The sequence below is a fragment of the Peromyscus leucopus genome, chromosome 5, assembly GCF_004664715.2.
Source record: "Peromyscus leucopus breed LL Stock chromosome 5, UCI_PerLeu_2.1, whole genome shotgun sequence".
Taxonomy (NCBI): domain Eukaryota; kingdom Metazoa; phylum Chordata; class Mammalia; order Rodentia; family Cricetidae; genus Peromyscus; species Peromyscus leucopus.
This window is the reverse complement of record NC_051067.1, coordinates 69,422,836-69,442,256: the sequence shown is the minus strand read 5'-3', so window position 1 is coordinate 69,442,256 and position 19,421 is coordinate 69,422,836. Positions and strand designations below refer to the sequence as shown.

Genomic DNA, 19,421 nt, shown 5'->3' with positions numbered 1-19,421 from the left:
TTTATTCTTGTGGTCTTACAGTTCTTAGATGTTATGTCTGTCTTGCCTTACTTGGTACAATATTTTGTTTTCTGCTTCTTTATATTTTTAAAATATTTCCTTTATTTTTTGAGATTATAAATCAATTATTTCCCCATTTCTGCCCCTTCCTTCAAACACTACCATGTACCATTCTTTTCTGCCTTTAAAATTCATGACCTCTTCTTTCACTGTTTTTACATGTCTCTTCTCACTTTATAGGTCTGGCTCTAGTGGATCATGTCTTTAGCAGACCTGTGTCTTGGGGCTGTGACAGTCTTGAATGTTCCTCATTGAAATACATCCCCAAACTGGAAACCTCTTCCCCACTCCCTGGATATAACATCCTTACATGCTTCCCTAAAGTCTTGACTCCTATTGACAGTGCATTGTTACTCTGGCCTTATGTGAGCAAAGAGGATACAAGGGGGTATTTTCATAGCAGAAACCTCTCAGCTGGAGTGAGGCTGTAGCAAATGTCTTTAACTTGACAATCATCCTTCACAGTGACTATAATCCCCCATCCTTGAACAGCCCAGAGAAGTACTCCCTGAGGCCCACATTGGGAAAATCTGATGGGTTCCAGGAAGTCATGTCCCTAGGACTAAACTGCCCCTTTAAGACTGGGGTCCTCAAGAATGTATTACTCTTTGGCTCATGTACACCCACATTCTTGCTGCATTGAAGTAACTCTAAAAAAGTGATTAAAATTTTTGCTTTCAACGACTTCTGTTCTAGATAAGCAGATTTGCCATGTCCCTTTTGATACATATGTCACCCCAAATTTCAGTGAAGATGTTTTTCTCAGAAAATCTACCACTTGGATAGCTGGGAGAGCTGCCTTGTTGATGGGACAGAGATGACAGCTTCCATACTCTTTCTAACGGAGACCAAAAATCAGAAGATCCTCTAATTGTTTGTAATAAGTGGTCTTTGTCATCCACCTATTGTTTAGTTTAGGCCACATTTATCCAGAAACTGCTTTGTGGATAAAAGACTGTAATGGTCACCCAAGGTGTTAGAAATATGGCCTAAATGGATTTGCTTAGGGCTAGGCTATAAGTAAGTCCTTCATGTGTAAAGCCTGTAAGTTTCAAAAGGCATATGGAAATTAAGTCCAATTTTAATAAGTCATATCTGTGTCAGCATGGATGGAGAAGTCTTCCAAGTCTCCACTTCTGGATGAAGAGCTACAGGGAGCAAATGGCTGTTGAGAGGGAGAATCATTCTTCTCCAGGGGTGAGAGCTCTTCTTCCTCTTAATAGGCTGTCAATCCCAAGTGGTCAGCCCTAATACATAACAAAAGAGCAACACTAAAGGAGCTCATGAATCTCTATTTATGTATTTATAGTATATGCATACACATATAAATGTATATATATATGTAAGAATAATAAATAATAAGAGGCCAAGAAATTGGTAGAGAGTGGGAGACATATTGAGTTAGAAAGAGGACAAGGAGGCGACAACTGATGTACATATAGTACTCATGTATAATTCTCAAAGTAAATATTAAAACTATTTAGCAAACAAAAATATGTAGAAAAAGAAGTACTTTTTAATGCAATTTTTCATTTTTTAAATAATTTCTGAGCCTTACATCACTCAGAATAATCTTCCCAGGTTCATGGTTAGAAAACAGTTCTTTGTTAATGCTGTAATGAAATCATTTAAGATATATGTTTATAATAAATCACAGTAATTTAAACAATATATTTAAATGTTATTAGGAAATTAGGAGAAGTTAAAATGTAACTAGACTTATGTGTTGGTTGGAGAAAGGAATATGCTTGTTCTTGTAAGTAGCTGTGGACATTGATAATACAATAGCTATTGAAACCAGACTGTTCCCTACCCTACACTCCATACTATGTGAAGCCATGGTTCTTTATGCTGTGTTCTGCCCAGACACACTGGTTTTACAAGGAACTTTGATGCCAGTTTGGTACTGGAGGATGACTGTGCACTGAATGGACATATAAATAAATAGTGCTATCTCTTTGGCACCCTGCCCAAGCATGTACCAATAAATAACTTATTCCTTCGAATAGAAAGAGTATGACCCCATAAACTCACTACAGTGTGAGGGCATGATGATATTGAAGTCATGTCAGCAAAAGAGGCACAAGAAGAAAAATAAATACTTGTTTGGACACAGCAACCAAGTAAGTGGCTGTAAGAGTCTCTCCTGTATCACATAAACTTGTAGGCACCTAGTACTGCAGTGGAAATGGCCCCACAAACTGGTCATCTGATTACCTGGTGCATGTGTAAAGAGACTGGAGGACAGAGATAATACACATTGTCCCAGAGGCTTCAGTCCAGTCTCCTGATTACCCAGTGGATTCTGTCACACATTCTTTTGGCCATTATTTGACTGGATCTGGTCCTGCCATTTAACTTCTGGAACTGGCTCAACTCTACAGGTTGACCCCGACTCAGTAGTCAGATCTATAGATAGCGGCTACAGCAGCTTCCCTGGCTTCCTTTGGTCAGTTACTTCACCCCTATAGATTCAATCTACATTTCTGTTGGCTACTCTGAATGTCAAGTCTTATTCTGTAAACTACTGTTACACACACACACACACACACACACACACACACACACACACACACCCCTGCACAGTTATATATGTATACACAGTCACACATAGTCATACACAATCACACACAAAATTATATACATTTTGCACATAACAATCATATACACATACATACACACTCTCTCTAGCACACAAAGTCACACACACACACACACACACATAGGGAAAGGGATATCTACTTACTGTTGATGTGTAGTGGATGATCTTAGAGAGTTAAAGTCAATAATTAAGGTTTATATTTATAATTAAAATAACCCATGTTTGCCTCAGCCAGGGCTAGTCAGTAAGTGGACCCTGACAGATTCCTGCCAGTAAAGCTAGCACACTTGGTGAATTTATTGTTATTCAATCAATTCTGACATTGTGGAAGGACACAAATGTGTTTGTCTAGGTTTCTGACATAGTGTTCCCAGGACACCAATTATAAGACATTTCTTCCATTATTTTTTGCCTTCAGTAGAAACTTAAATTTCACCACTTCCTCTGGCTTAACTGGAAATTTTCCCATAGCCCTCAGGCGAGGCAGATCAGCAATGTAATGGGAGGCTAACACAATGATCATACTAGTGTTAGCCAACACAATTATTAGACTTATTATTTTTATATGCCTGAGATCTTGGACTATAGAGGTTGAAATAAGGGCTTAATTTTAAATACCATTTACATTCTAGCTACTAGTTTTCTGTTATTTCAGAAAAGCCATTAAAAAAATAAAGATAGCATTGGAATAATGGACATACATAGAAACTCCAAGCCCAAAGCCAATGCCTCATGGGCAATGTAATTCAAAGTTTTATATTGAGAGTTCAGTCTTCCATACATCTTTGAGTCATATTGTGAAGAAGAAAATGAATCTCAAGATTAATAAAGGCATTTGTGATGTGGCCAATGGAGACCCATTCCATGGCTTTACTATAGCTGACTGTGACTGGTGACTTATCTGCAAAGTTCTTGTCACAGTCTCAATTCTCTTATTTGTCGAACTTGGAATTATTACAGAAACAAAATGTTTCTGATGAAAGAAAATGGAAGGAAATATTTTTAATTGGTTTATTATCAATTCCCACAATTACTTAAGAAAAGCAAGGATTTGTAGTTAAAAAGAAAATTTAGAGCAAATGCACAATTTTTACCTCAAAAGAAATATAAATGGTTTATTCTGGAGCCAGATATGCGGGACTATTGCCCTGAAATACAAATATTTTAGTTATCCCCCAAATACCATGTTTTGATATGGTAACTGCTTTATAAAATTGACAGTTACAGAACAAAGGAAGTTATAAATCAAGAGAATTTTCAAATACATTGGTAGCAAACGTCAGAAATGTCAGCAAACTCAGAAACCTCTACTACATAGGCTTAAGATGGTATCTGATAGCACTCTCACCTTTGGGTTCGTAGGATCTATACTTTAAAATGACTTACTTAATTGTCACAGGATATCAGGTCACACATAAGGTGGAAAATGAATAGCTATCTACAAAGTCAAAGTTAAACTCAAATAAAATTAATGCCCAACATTCCTGCTCTCCACAGTCAATCAATGCCATAGAATGCTTAACACTGGTGTGCTTTTTCTCCTCTGGGAACCATGGTTTACAGAGCAAAGAATAGTAGAAGAAGCAGAATGATATATGTGACTACCTGATATATTAATTCCTATTATACACTGGTGATCTATGATACCAGAGTTAAGATCCAGGGACTACAACATTGCCAAAATTTTGAATTTCCTAGTCATAATCCCAGTGTGGCAGAACGTCTCCATAGATAGTCGTTGGAACTAATTTTTGATCTGTACTCAGAGATGATAAAAATAACTGTTAGAGTGGATAACCCAAGCTAGCCATATAACCATATTTTTCTGTCATGAATGGATAAGCCCACTTAAGCTGGCCTTTAAAATGTTAGACATTCCCATGAGTTAAGTTCCTGATTCCCTCTTGAGTTCCCTTGTGTGCATTGTGGAGGGGAAGCTAAGAAACAATGGCATTGTAGAAAACAGTAGATGAACCTTGCAGATAAATACTATAAAAAAGAAAAGTCTACAAGTAAAAATTGCAGTAATAATATATACTATTTATGTTATGTTTTCTATGAAATATCTATCAGTAACATTAATTAAATACTTACAAAAATTGTTAATTAGCAGCTGGCTTTATTGTCTTCTTTTATGCGTTAGGAAACTGAACTAAGAGAGAGTCGGCAATTTACTGAGGATGCAACCATCTTGCCAATGAGCCTAACCACCCTGGATCAAGGGTATATCTTAACCAAGATGCCAGACTGGCTTCTTCAAGAAAATGAAGTTCATTTCCTGGCTTTGATATGTAGTGAGTGGATTCTTTCTGATTCACTGGAAGTGGTCAGGATCTGTCAGCTTGGACTATTAAAAAGTCCTTCATTTTCCAGCACTGGACAGTGTCATGTGCAGCACTGTACTGATTAAATGGAGTTATTTTGACTCTCTTTGCAACTAGGTGATGCATGTATGCATTTGTGTGATAGCATTATTTAACTGGCTTGTGGCTGCCTTGGCATGAGAATATTGCTGCCAGTATTTCTCATAAATCCCAGATCACAGGACACAGAGGTGCTTTGCAGAGATGAAAGTTCCTACGTGCACTTAAACTCTGAAGACAGGCAGTCTCTTATGAGGTTGCTAGGGTAATGGATGACAATGAGCATGTGTACTCTATTTTTTATCCAGTCATCCATCTCAGGGGATCACCCCCATCCCTCTCTGTCTTCCATTCATGACTTGTCCCCTCAATGCTCATAATTCCTCTCTGTGATAGTTTTAAGTACCATCTTCATTCTACCCTTACCTCTGCCTTTGGTAGTTTTCTTGCTTATTATTCTAAAAAGTTAGCTATAGCTCTCAGGGGCATCACCTTCCTAGATCTTTCACTGCTCTAAACACCTGACTATTCCCCACCTCAGGAAGCCAGAGCTAATGGAACACATGTGTTCAGAGCAGAAACAAAGATGCTCGAGAATGTATGATTCAAACCACCACAGGGAAAAGAAATGTAGTAATGTTGCTGAATCTGCTGCTGCTGCTGCTGCTGCTGCTGCTGCTGCTGCTGCTGCTGCTGCTGCTGACACTAGATGGTTTAGGGGAAGAGTAAATGACCCAAGACAGCTGATAAAATGAGCTTATGGATGTTTGCAGGTACATCTTGGTGAATCACTCAGATACACTTTGAACAGAATCCTATTTGTCTGTCTGTCCTGACATCCATGAGACTTAAGCTTGTTACTTTAAATTGTCAATCCAGAACGGAAGGATTTGTTTCTGCTCAATATCTGTGGCTTGACTGTCTTCCACTAATGCACAGATGACTGTGTGCTTGTTACCTCTGCTGTTAATAATTACTTAAAAATATATAATAACTCCATTCTTCACAAGTTTGGGATGGTTTGTGGATGCATCACAATCTGTTTTTGAAGTTTTATCTTTGAAACAATGTGGGGTAGTGTTTATAAATCATTGTGAGCCAAAACTAATCCTCTCTCTTTCCTAAAAGTCTTTTATTCCTGTTACTAACCAAGTGTCTTGAAAACCCATGAAATGTAGTAGGTAGCTAGCCTAAGGTCATGGGAGGAGCAAATACCCACTACAATGAAATATTATTTGGAACTAAATTTAAAATATTGCTATTTGAAATCCAGAAGACAAAAGGATGAAAAATTTAGTAATATACTTCATGAAAATCAAACGATGACAATAGATATAACCTTAGTTTTAATATCTATTATGAAGGATCTTAAATACGTAAAAATGACTATTGACTTGACATAGAAGAAAACTCATTTGAATTTAATACTTCATGACTCAAAGACTAAGAGTTGTAGTTTGATTGACAGGGGCATGAATAGTCAATGAAGGAAGGGTAGAAGGGGGATTTGCATTTCACTTTTTTGCTTGCTTTTTTTATCAGTCACATATCATTTTTCACATGTAAAAATTCATTATGTAATGGTAATTTTATATTTAATAGTTATCATATGGCAACTGAAGGAAATATAATTTCAAAAATTTTACAGTTATCAAAATGAAATGGCAATCAGAAATTCACATAGCAACAGAATATGGCAAAAACTTCATACATTCAAAGTAGGCAACAAGCATTTCACATTAGCTTCTTGATGTACTTCATCTTTGATCACTAACTGTATGTGGAAATGCTCACAGTTGCATACACATTGACACCTGTCCACACAGTTAAGTTTTGTTTCTGAATCATGACAACTTCTTCTCTATCACTCACATTTCCATCCCCAATTCTTCATAAACACATGGACCCATGCTGGTCTCTGATTAAAATGCCTTTGCTACTGATGGCCTCAGAAAGTAACCATAAAAATTCCAAACAACATGTAAAATATCAGATTAGCAACCCAGTAGCAAATTAGGATACACACACACACACACACACACACACGCGCGCGCGCGCGTGTGTGTGTGTGTGTGTGTGTGTGTGTGTGAAATAAAATAAGCAATGAAATGCAAGCCACAGGACTTCGCTGAGCCATTAACGGACATGCTCTTGATGATGAACTGCATGGAGGACTAGTTTTGAGATATGTGAAATATTTGCATACTAAAGTATGTTTTAAATAGAAAGATGAATAAATGCTTTCAGATTTTGCTGTCAGTGAACCAGAAAATAAGATGGTATTTTAAATTCATTTTCGACATTATTTGTATGGATGATTGAAGCTTTTGAATATTAAAATGTTCAATAACCAAAGACTATTTTATAGTTATAAATAAAAACCTGGTATTTAGTTTAATTTTAAAATTTAAAGTAGAAATGAAGTTTATTTGCGATGACACACAAATATATACATGTACATAACAAAGATTTGCCACAATGAATTATGTATTTGTCTGTATTTTAAAATCAGTTTCTGAATTGAAATTGTATTGTATAATAGCAATATGGGGTACTATATTGTGTGTGTATGTGCATATGCGTGTGTGTGTGTGTGTGTGTGTGTGTGTGTGTGTGTGTGTGTGTGTGTGTGTAGAGGGTGGTTAAGAAAGCACAGAAAAAAAAACAAAATAGGTTAGGTAATGAGATTAGGAAGTGTAGTTCAAAGATTTTGCTTTATTTGTTTATACAGCTTGTATTCACCATGAAAACATTCTACTTTGTTTTTCCTATGTTGATATAGAAATAGGATCTAACAGAATTCTGAGACACAATCAAGGATAATTGATAGTCAATAGGATGGAAGCTGATGTCCCTACTTAAAAATCCTTGGTCCTCACCTGGTAGTAATGGCCTGAGATCAAGGTTTTAAACTTAATTGCAGTTTCTATTCTCTTCTGAGCCCTCTATGGTGAGTAGCCTATTTAAGATGTGCAATGACCCTGGATACTGGTCACATTGTCTTTTAGTTTGTAAAGTCTCCTCATTCACAAAGGTGTACCAGAGTCTGTGGTTCAGATCTCCAAACTCATAGCTTTTTTCACTGCATTTTCATGGAGTCTTTTGACTGAAAGCTTTCTAACCACAATGATTAAAAATTCACTTCCCCTATTCTGGATCAGAAATTATAGCTACAAAAAAAAAAAAAAAAAAAAAAAAAAAATAGAAACTCTGCCATCTTGGGCTAGCAAGATGGCTCAGTGAGTAAAAGAGCTTGTTGCCATGCCAGATGACCAGAGTTCTGTCCTGGAGATTCACAGAGTGAAGGGCAACCTGCTCCTTCAATTTGTCCTTTGAGCCCCCTACATACTCTGTAGTACATAGGCAGGTATGTACATATATGTACATATGCAAGCATGTATATATGTACATATATATGTACCCTCATTTAATTAATTTAAGAATAAGCTTAATACCAAGACTGGAGACGAATTTCTAAATGGTCTTATTAAATTAAAAAAAAAAAAAATGGAGCCAACTATAAGGGTGAACGCCTTAGAGAGATCCAGGAAACAGGGAAAGCCACCAGCCAACCTTACCTCACCAACTCTGCATCTTACTTCCTGTCTATCCACACCTTTATTTCCTTGCTGTTCAGTCCTCTCATTGGCGATTTTAGCCCAGCTACCTCACTTCCTTGACACTGTCTGTCTGTACAGACCTCCAGGTCTCCATGGTTGGTACTCGGATTAAAGGTGTGTGTCACCACACTTGGCTCTGTTCCGTAGAATAGCCTTGAACACACAGAAACCCCACCTGCTAAGTGATCAGATTAAGGGCGTGTGCTGTCTCATTTCTTGTTTACTTGAAATGGCTGGCCTTTCCCCCCTGAACTTCAGGCAAGCTTTATTAAAGCACAAATAAAATATTACCATATTTCTCCATTTTTTTGTCTAATAAAAATAAAAAAAATAAAAAGTTATAACTAATATAAGAAAAACTATATAAAATAAGAATAACTATATACAATATATACAAGCAATAAATACATCAACAATGTCTAGTGCATAAAATATTCTATTATCTATCCTATTTTGGTGAGTCCTAAATGTACCTAATTTACTATCTATCCTAACTTGCATTATCAACAGAAAACTATTTTATGATATCTTTCAAACTTATATACTTTACACCTTTAACTGGGTTTCTTTTCTGAATTTCTTAGTGAGGAAAATTGTTACTACAACTATCTGATCTTCAACTCCCTCAGAGACCCAAGAAGGAAATAATATTACCTGGTAAAACAGGGAGTGCAGTTTTAATTAATATAAGCCTCTCTGTGTTTACTTGGGTCTGAGAGGCTATGGACCGGGTGGGACACAGGAAAGCTTCCAGCTGCACAAGACTACTACAATAATTATATTATTATTATTTATAATATCACATCATTATATAACATATTATCCATATCATTGTATTATTGCATAACTTGTTACATAATACACTATTATAGTGCTATATAATTTCATAATATATAATGAAATATAATATTAACATTTAAAGAGAGAAAAATATGCTAATTCCTACCACCACTCCTCCTCCTCCACTGCCTCCAACTGCTTGAATGAACAGGCAGTACAAAAGCAGTCAAGCTACATGTTTATTTGGAAAATTTTAATGAGAATTTGTTTGCAGTGTGAATATATTGGTCAGCATCTGAATTATCTTGGTGAAACCTCTGATTTAAGTTTGATTTAAGCAAGGTACAGAGATTTATATATCAACCTTACTATTATAGCTTAATTAAACAAAAAGAGTCTTTGAAATAATGCTTTTACAAAGAGGATAGGTATCATTGAAGATACTGGTTTTTTTTGTTTTTTTTTTTTTAAACTGAGGTATTTTTAAAAAAATGGTACTTTGAAGCACTAAGCATGATATAGCCATCTTCTTGGGTTGGTTACTATGCACTACATTAAGCTAGATCTTAATTCATAGAAGCCCAATCACTGACATGAGTTTTTAAGTTTACTTGAGACAGGGATCTACATTTTTATTACAGTGTGTATATATATTGTGCACATGATTTCTTAATAAATTTCATCTATCTTGTAAGACAAGACACATTAAAAATAAAAACTGTAGTGAAATTGTAGATTTTTTTTTTTAGGTGAATGCATAGAAAACAACTTACCCCCAGTTGCCACAGTGATTTCACGTAGAAAATGACCATAAAATGGAAAATCGAAGGACAGGTTCACTCTCTGCAAGAAACAACACCAAAAAAAGAAAAAAATCAATAATGTGAAGAATGGTGTATGTAAACTAGAGAGCTTTTCAATTAAAGCTAAATGATGTTTCTCCTTTACTCAATTGGTATTGCAGTTGACCTTAAAAACTAAGTGTTGGATGGCACTAAAGAACATATTTTTCGCAATTACATTTCTAAAGCAAATGAAAAGAATAAAATTAGGTTATTATGGTCTATTAGCCTCCTTTTCTTTTTACAAAGAGTATCTGGAAATTTAAATTCTAAATAAAGTTATTTTCTCTCAGTCCTTACCACTGTTATTTTATCATTTGCCAAGATCTTTCTGTCATTTGATGAGTAAGATATTTGGGAATAGTTTTTTTTTTTTTTTTTACCAGTTGATTAAAAACCAGTAGATTGAAAAACAAAGATAGTGCTTTTTACACTATTATGGCCTTGTTTATTGTTTTTATGTAAATCTAAAATTAAAAAAAAAGACTGATGGAAGATGATGTCATGGACCTGTAGATGCAGATGTTAAGGCATCCTCATGTTCGTTTATTGCAGTGAGCTATGCAGACATAGCATATTGTGTTTATTTGAAAAGCACATAGTTGCAGGATGAGCAGTAGCTACTGCAGAGTTACTTCGATTTGGTACAGGGGAAATTGGATAGATTCAGGCAGAAGGTTCAAAAGTCTTACATTTCTTGCCTTCCAAAAGGAGCCTAGGTCATCAACAATATACATTAGTGTTAAACCAAATATACCCATGCAATTTAATATGTTAATTGAAATTGCATGGGTTTATTTGGTATACAAGACTAGTAAAATACAACAGAATAGCTTTTTGTATGCCTAAAGCATTATGAGTGAAGACACAAGAACATGCAACACATAACACAATGACCTAAAATTAATAATTTATCTGTCTATCTGTCTGCCATATATGTATGTATATATTTCATCTATCTATGTATATATACATATATGCATTTATTTGTATTCAAAGGCAAGTTAATTAGCCTGGGTTAAAGTTCTACAGCATTCATAGACTTTACACAAGGGCTATTATGTTAAAATCCAACCATATCTACATTCCATTTCTATGAATCTACAAATTAAAATGCAGAAGAGTATATCTATTGGAATTTAGTTCTCTCCAATTTTGCAAATGATTGCCTTTTCATATCCTTCAGAGATTTCTAATGACTTATTTGGCATGAAGTTAATCATTCAGAATCTACAGTGACTTTCAATTAGTTTTTCTTTCCTTTCTCTTGAAACCCACATTTTCTTAAAATGTTTTTCATCACATTTATTTTATGTTAACAGTAAAATAAAAATGCTTTTACTGTGCCACTTGGAATGAGTGGTCATTGATAACACTAAAATGAAAGCAATAATACTAAACTGATGTGTCTGAAAGATGTCAAAAATAATCTGATGAGGGTAGTTATCATAATGGACAGAATACCACCATTCTAATGTCTTCCCATGATCATTAGTAATGCTACATCCTCACTACCATTTCACTTTAAATACTTGTCACTAACAAACCTAGTTTTGACCAAGGATGAAAGAGAATCACATGATATATGTTTTCTCAGACACTGCAGGTATTTAAACATGTTTTGAGTTAGACTATGGTGCACAAATAACACACAAGCTAAAGAACCTTAAATAGGCATTGAAAGAAAACTTAAGAATCCATCATCTTCAGGAAACACATCTGTGTTTGAACCACTTCCCTACTAAAATGGCCAACTTATAAACCTATCACCATGGCATTCCCTACCCCTTACAATAGCAATGTGGATAGCACTGCTAAATGTATACATTCTCTTGAGTCACTGCTGAGAACTCCCCCCAACACACACACACACACACACACACACACACACACACACACACACACACATTTCTTTACAGATCCTTGGGTCCAGTACTCCTTGAAGCTACTGTCTAGCATCACTTTATTACCTTGTTCTAAAATTCTTTAGTCTGCAGTCTTTTGTCCCTGAGAATAACAGAAATACTTAAGAATCACACTTAAGGTCTAACCTTAACTAGAACGTGTTACTGGACAGCTCTGTACCTTATAGTCCTCATGCCAGCCATAAACTGCAGCTTCTGGTTCTTTACACCCAATACTCTTAGCTTCTGGCTCCTGTCTTGCATGATACATGAACCTTCCTTAGTCACGGTTTCTATATATTCTTTCAAGTGTTACTCTAGTTTGAGTTGTGCCTCCAAGTCAACACACATCTAATGACTGAGGAAAATTCATAACAGAAAATAAAACATAAAAACTTCATGTGCAAGAGACTGCATATACATGCCCAAATGTATATGTAATGTGTGTGATGGGGTATGGGGGCTGCATGTATTATTCATGGGCATGTTCCCGTATTAAGGTAGACATGCACAGGAAGATCAGAGGTGTGTGTAGAAGGTTCTCGTTTTCTACTTTGTTAGAGGTGGGGCCTCTTTTCTTTTGTTGTTTGCTTTCATGCATGACAGACTAGGTGGCCCAAAATGTACAGGGATTATCCACTCTGCCTTCCATCTTGTACCAGGATTGAAGATTACAATGGCTTTGTATGGGCTTAGGGATTTCGTTTCATATTCTCATGACTCTGCAGAAAGAACTTCATGGATTAATCTATTTCTCCAGCCTAGATAGAACCTTTGTTTGGAGGGTAATCTTGGAAGATACATGCTGAGAGATACAGGGATATTGTGGGAAAAATAGTATAAGACTGGGGGCATGTGATGCATCACTGTGTAAAGTTTCTGCTATACAAGCATAAAGATCTGAGTTTGGATACTGAGTACCCCACAGCAAGCTGGGCATTAACCCCAGAGGTAGGATCTGGAAAAAGTATATTCTGGGAAACTTGCAGTCCAGACAATCCAGTCCCAAACAGTGAGTTCCAGGTTCAGTGAGAATCCCTGTCTCAGAAGATAAGATAGAGAAGCAATCGAGGGAAACAGCTTGATGTTAACACCTGGCATCCACATGCACCTACACAGGTGAATACACTCACACATACACATATGGACACATGCATATGCAACCATATGTAACAGAAACACACACGAAGGACAAAAACCAAGAATGACTGGGTACTACACAGGCTACACTACACTGTAGTCCATAAACACAAAAGAACAGATAATCCAATTTACAATGTTCAAGTAATCTGAACAGTTTCTGTCAGTAAGCTCTTTGAAACACTGGGGAACATGCCTGAATATCACTGGAGGGCAGGAAGTGGTACATTCTTCCAGCAACTCATTCTCTGTATTGACTCAGGTTGCTCAACTGCCTTCCAACTTGCACCGTGCCTCAGGCAGAAAGAAGAGATATCACTCGAGGTAGGAAGTTATTCATATGTAAGAAACAACCCTCCATCAGTGGCTGGTAAAGAATCAACAAGGGCCACTAAGGGGGGATTTCAGAGTTCAGTCATTGCTTCTCAGCTCAGGTTTGTCCTCCCAGAATAAATCACTCATCAGTCTCAATATCTAGACGTACAAACTGAATGGCTTTACATGGTCTTATTTTACAACCACTTCAGTGTGAAAACTACTCAGAGTCAGAGTGGTTAAGTATGGCTCAGGGAGGAAACTAAGACTTTGAACCTAGGTTGGATTACAGAGGCAATGATTTCAAATACTGAGATACAAAGACAAAATTAGGAAAATAATTAGTATCTCACCTAAATGAGTGTTATAGTAAAATATCAATATAAACAATTAAGCACTAGAATTTTATTAAGTGTCTTCAAGTCAAATGATTATTCAACATAATTGCCCATAACTAATTAGATTATTATTTTTCCCAGGATGATACATATAAAAGAGTTGCAGGCAAGGAAAAGGAGAAGTTGTATTTGTTCATGTTTTCACTCTTCGTTCATCCTCTTGTATGAAACAGGCAGACAGGACAGTGAGTAAGGTTCAAAGTCTCCTTAGTGATGGGGAGAGTTCATTGAAGGATCCATAAAAGAACCATGGGGAGGAAAAGTATCATGTAAAAGTAGCATTTGAGCCTAAGTTCATGGAACCAAAATTGACTTTTGAGACAGGAAATACCTTAAGTTCTTCACAAGGACATTAAGGTAAGACCCAAAGCTTTGAAACTGCAAGAGGAAACCACATGAGAAACCTATCAAGACAGGCAATAACTTTCTGAATAGAACTTTTGTTGACCCAAAGAAAATAGCAAGAACTGGCCCTCTGGACTGCAGCATACTACAAAAATCTCTGTACAGCAAAGGAAACAATGACCACAGTGAAGAAGAGATGGCCTATAGAGTAGAAGAAAATCCTTAGCACTGATTCATCCTACTGACACTTACTATCTAGAATATATGAAGACCCTAAAACATTAAAAATCAAGAGTAATCCAATTAATAAATGGGAAAATGAACTGAAAAGATACTTTTTTATATAAAGAATACAAAGTTAATAAATGCATAAAAACACATCCAACAATTTAGAGAAATTCACCTAAAACCCACTGATATTCCATGTCACCCCAGTCCAAGTGGCTGTCATTGAGAAACACAAATAATGAAACAATCAGAAGTTGGTGAGGATGTGCTAGGAAAAGGCACATATGGTCTAGCTATATCACTCCTGGGTGTATACCTGAAGGAACCTAAAGGCAACACACCACAGAGTTCTTCATATACCTATGTTTACCATAGAATCATTCTGAAGAGCCAAATTACAGAATCACCCTAGGTAGCTATCAGTGAATAAACGGACAAAGAAAATGTTGCACCCATACAGAATGGAGGGCTATTAAGCTGTTAAATAGAACTCAATCATATTATGTGCAGGAAAATGGTTGGAAAATGGTAGATATCATTATGTAAGTAAAACACTAGACTCAGAAAGGCAGATACCATACGTTTTCCTTCATATGTGAAATCTGGGAGAAAATAAGAATGCATAAGGGAAAATAAGAGAAAACAAACAAACAAGCAAACAACAGGCCCCATGGGGGAGTAGTGTTAATGTTGAGTAATAAGAGAAATAGATACAGTCCAAAACACTTTATATATGTGTCTGAGATTGGTATAAAGAGACCCAGTTTTGGGGGCATGAGGAATGGCTCAGTAGTTAAGACCACTTTTTGTCCTTCCAGAGGACTTGGGTTTGATTTGCAACACACATATGGCAGCTTATAACCTTCTGTAACTCTAGTCTGATGGGATCCAAAAATTTCTGAACCCGGTGTGCACTCCGGGACATGCTACACAGATATACATGCAGACAAAATGGCCATACATATAAAATAAATGAATAAAAGTTTTTAATAACAGCCATTGTACAGTTAATACATTCTAATTTAAAAGAATCTCAATGCATGAACTACAGAACAGCAACTGTAGCATATACAGTAATACAGAGGGACTCTTTACTATTGGATGTGAAAACTGGAGATATAGACTAGGGTGACAGTGCGGATTTCTGGCTGGAAGAGTGGAAAGCCACAGGAGCGCTAACTAAGCTGATGAAAGCAGGAGGAAAGGTCATGTTTGTTAGCTGTAGGAACATGTGTTGTCACTAATTAGTTATGCATCCTTTAATTATGCAATAAACATTAATTAAAAGTTGCCCCTAACTGTCAAGGAACCCTTCTGTAACCAAAAGGTTAAGGGAACCCCGAGCATCATCAAAAATTATAAACCATAGCAACAACAAAAAATCACACAGAAACTGGTAGAGTAAATCTAACCTTAGACTTTCTACTATCCCAGGAAATATTTAATGTTAAAGGAAAAAATGATTAAGGAAAATGACTGTGTGAAGTCTCAACTAATGGATTAGTAGCATGAGCAAAACACAAAGGAATATGGCAAAGTATAGCATATAGAAGGTTCTCAGTTTGACACCCACCATTAACCACAAGTTCTAAAACTCAGAACTAAATAAATAAATAAATAAAAGGTATAAGTAACATAATAAAAGCAATTAAATGTGGTAACTGTCTTAGTGAGAATTTTCTAGATAAGCAAATGAATCGTTGGTCTCATGATAGAAGACAATTCTGGAAGCATGCTTTGAAGAGCTGGTAGAATTATGAGGCCAGATAATTGGATATGAATTGAGAGCAGCTATATCTATCTGTGACTATGGCTTTCAAAATCACACAGCATATTCTAAACACATATTCTCTCAAAAGTTTCCTTTTTTAAGTGTTATTTTAAATTTTATCCTTTTTAATTATGTGTACATGTGAGGGTCTGTGAATTGGTATACACACATGAGTGCTGGTACCTGCCCATCCATAACAGAGGAATCTGATCCCCATGAACCACCTAATGAGGGTGCTGATAATAAAACTCTGTGCGCTTAACCAATGAGCCATCTTTCCAACCCTATCTCTTGAAATTTCTGTTGACAGTTAAATCAGGCATGTTCAGAGTCATAGATACAGACTGATGTCTGACATTCCATAGATAGTTTCTTGATACTTTTGTATATTTTAGACTATTTATTATCATCTATGCTGTGGTTCTTGTAGTAATCCCAACATTACAACTAGTTATAAACAGTTGCAACTAAAATATCTCTTTCCCTCATTTAACTTGTCTATTCCTCAGTAGTTTCATGACAGCAATTTCAGTAGTCAATGCTGTGTATGTGAACTCTTGAAGACAGAAGCCTGCTCATTAGCTTTTTGACACATCACAACGCATATATTTTACAAACTTCTTTTAGTAAAACTTTCTTTTTAAACCTTTATCATTCTTTACTAATTTTTGAGTATAATAACTTGGCAATGAAGCTGTGGGTTCCATTTATAATTCCCAGAACCATGTTTTACAGAAACACCATTAACACAAACTGCTGTTTGTTTTAGGATAGGTCCTCCTTGTTTTGGTGATAAATTTACACTTGTCCAGTCCCCTGAGTCTTTTTATTTTCTGTTTATTAGGTACAAAACTGCTGAAAGCAGCTTAAAAGAGTAAAATTGGTAGTAACTAAAGTTTTAATAATTGCTGATCTCATAAGACCATAATAACAAAGGATCTAAAAACTATATGTTCAAGAATGAACTGAATTTTCATCAGGTTTTATACATAGATTTTCAAATTCTACCTTTAATCATTTCAAATTTTCAAATGATGTTTTTTCAAATTTATTTGAGGGACACATATTTAGCTATTGAACATGTCAGCATGGAGGAATATCATTAATATGATTATTGGCATGGGAGAATTTATTTTAATCTTATGTTATCAAATAAAATCTTGATCACACTGTTTCAGGTGAGTGGTGTATAATTAAGATTGAACTATGTGCAATAACCCAATTTAGTACAATGTTGTTTTACTTACTCAGATGTTTCTAGCAAAAGTTGCTTATTTTTAGGAAAAGTTGGGTTTCTAGTAAGTAAACATGATTTAATGAACATTGGGTAAGCATGATTGATTTGATTAGGTGTGGTCTGTTTCTGCAAGATGCACACAGCAAAGGAACAATTTTGTTGATACTGAACAAGGCACATAAAGTGCTTTCCCTGGCAGATGGCAGCAGCATTGATCCCTGACTAATCAGAAGGCTTGTCTTTTACAGTCTTCATTCAGTGAGACTTCGTTTTTGAACTTTGTGCTATTCTTTTCTAGTTATCGAACATTCTAGCAGGATTTTGTAATGGTTGACACCTGGAGTGACATGTCATCTTGTTGGGTTAGTGGCTGTCTTAGTTACGATTTCTGTTGCTGTGATGAAACAACATGACCAACAGCAAGTTGGTGACAGAAGGATTTATTTGGCTTTATTTGACATCATCTTGGGTTGGTGGCTGTCATAGTTAGAGTCTCTATTGCTGTGATGAAACAACATCACCAAGAGCAATTTGGGAAAGAAAGGGTTTATTTGCCTTATACTTCCACATCACCATCTACCATTAAAGGAAGTCAGGACAGGAACTCAAACAGGGTAGGAACCTAGAGGCAGGAGCTGATACAGAGGCCATGGAGGGCTGTTACTGATTTGCTCATTATGGCTTGCTTAGCTTACTTTCTTATAGAACACAGGACCTCTAGTCCAGGGATGGAACAACCCACCATGGCCTGGACCCTCCCCCATCAATCACTAATTAAGAAAATACCATAGGGCAAGATCTTATGGAGGAATTTTCTCAGTTGAGGTTCCCTCCTTTCAGATAATTCTAGCTTGTGTCAAGTTGACATAAAACTAGCCAGCACAGTGGTTTTATGACTTCATAAACATTTAACCTTAATGTAAAGACTATTCTTGAAAAGAAGATTCAAGGGATCAAAAGATTAAATATTGCCTAAATCTATATAAGCACTGAGTTAATAATGGTTAACAATGAATTATGTTCATGAATGTATCTAGCACACCAATAGTTCTCTAAAATTAGTTTCCTAAATAAAAATTGTCCTCATTTACTTCTTGATAAACTGCAGAAAATTATTGAATTATGTATCCCTTCAATATTTGAAGATGCTATCAAGTGCTTTCATAAGAAAGAATTAAGACAATTAAGGGAAATTGGTTTTTAGTAGAGTTGATGTCAGGACTACAGGTAATATTTCTGAGCAATATCACAATGCACTCATCTGGCTGCTTTGAATAAAAATAAGTTAGAAGAATGGGATTAACATTTAATTTGACAGACATGCTAAGTGTTTATCTGTACTTAAAGAGGATGAATGTAAAATTTAGTAAGTAAAAATGTGATGATAAGCATAAAACTTTTTATTTACAAAAAGAATTATAGTAATTTTGCAGTGAAGAAAGAAACTATCAGAAGACTCCATCAGCAGGTATTGATGTTGACATCCAAGGAAATACACTGTCTTCATGCATGGCATTATCTGTTTTTTTTTTTTTTCACAGAAATAGAATGCTTAAGTCTATGTAATTACAAATACTTGAGATTTACTCTTACAGAACTAGAGAGACTGTACAGTGTCAGGTCAAGCTCAGGTGTGGATAGAAACTTCTTGATAAAGCATCTCATGGATAAGACATCTAAGGAGCATCTAAGAGTAGCAGCAAGGGGTGGGTCAAACTTATTTTTAGAACATATATTTTTTTTTCTCACAACTGTGAGATAATATCAGCCAATCCCTGAGGGCAGGGTTATCAAGACCTTATTGGCTCTTACTGGA

The 19,421-nt window shown here is 35.9% G+C and overlaps 1 protein-coding gene across 2 annotated transcripts in view; it reads right to left on the bottom strand.

Moving 5' to 3' along the window:
• The window catches only part of Plxdc2 (plexin domain containing 2), a 401,580-nt gene that overhangs the window by 178,581 nt on the left and 203,578 nt on the right, over positions 1 to 19,421 (bottom strand). For both annotated transcript variants that reach the window (XM_028870488.2, XM_028870489.2), the window contains one exon: positions 10,199 to 10,268. In XM_028870488.2, the coding sequence (XP_028726321.1) occupies positions 10,199 to 10,268 (70 nt within the window). The remainder of the gene's footprint in view (positions 1 to 10,198; positions 10,269 to 19,421) is intronic.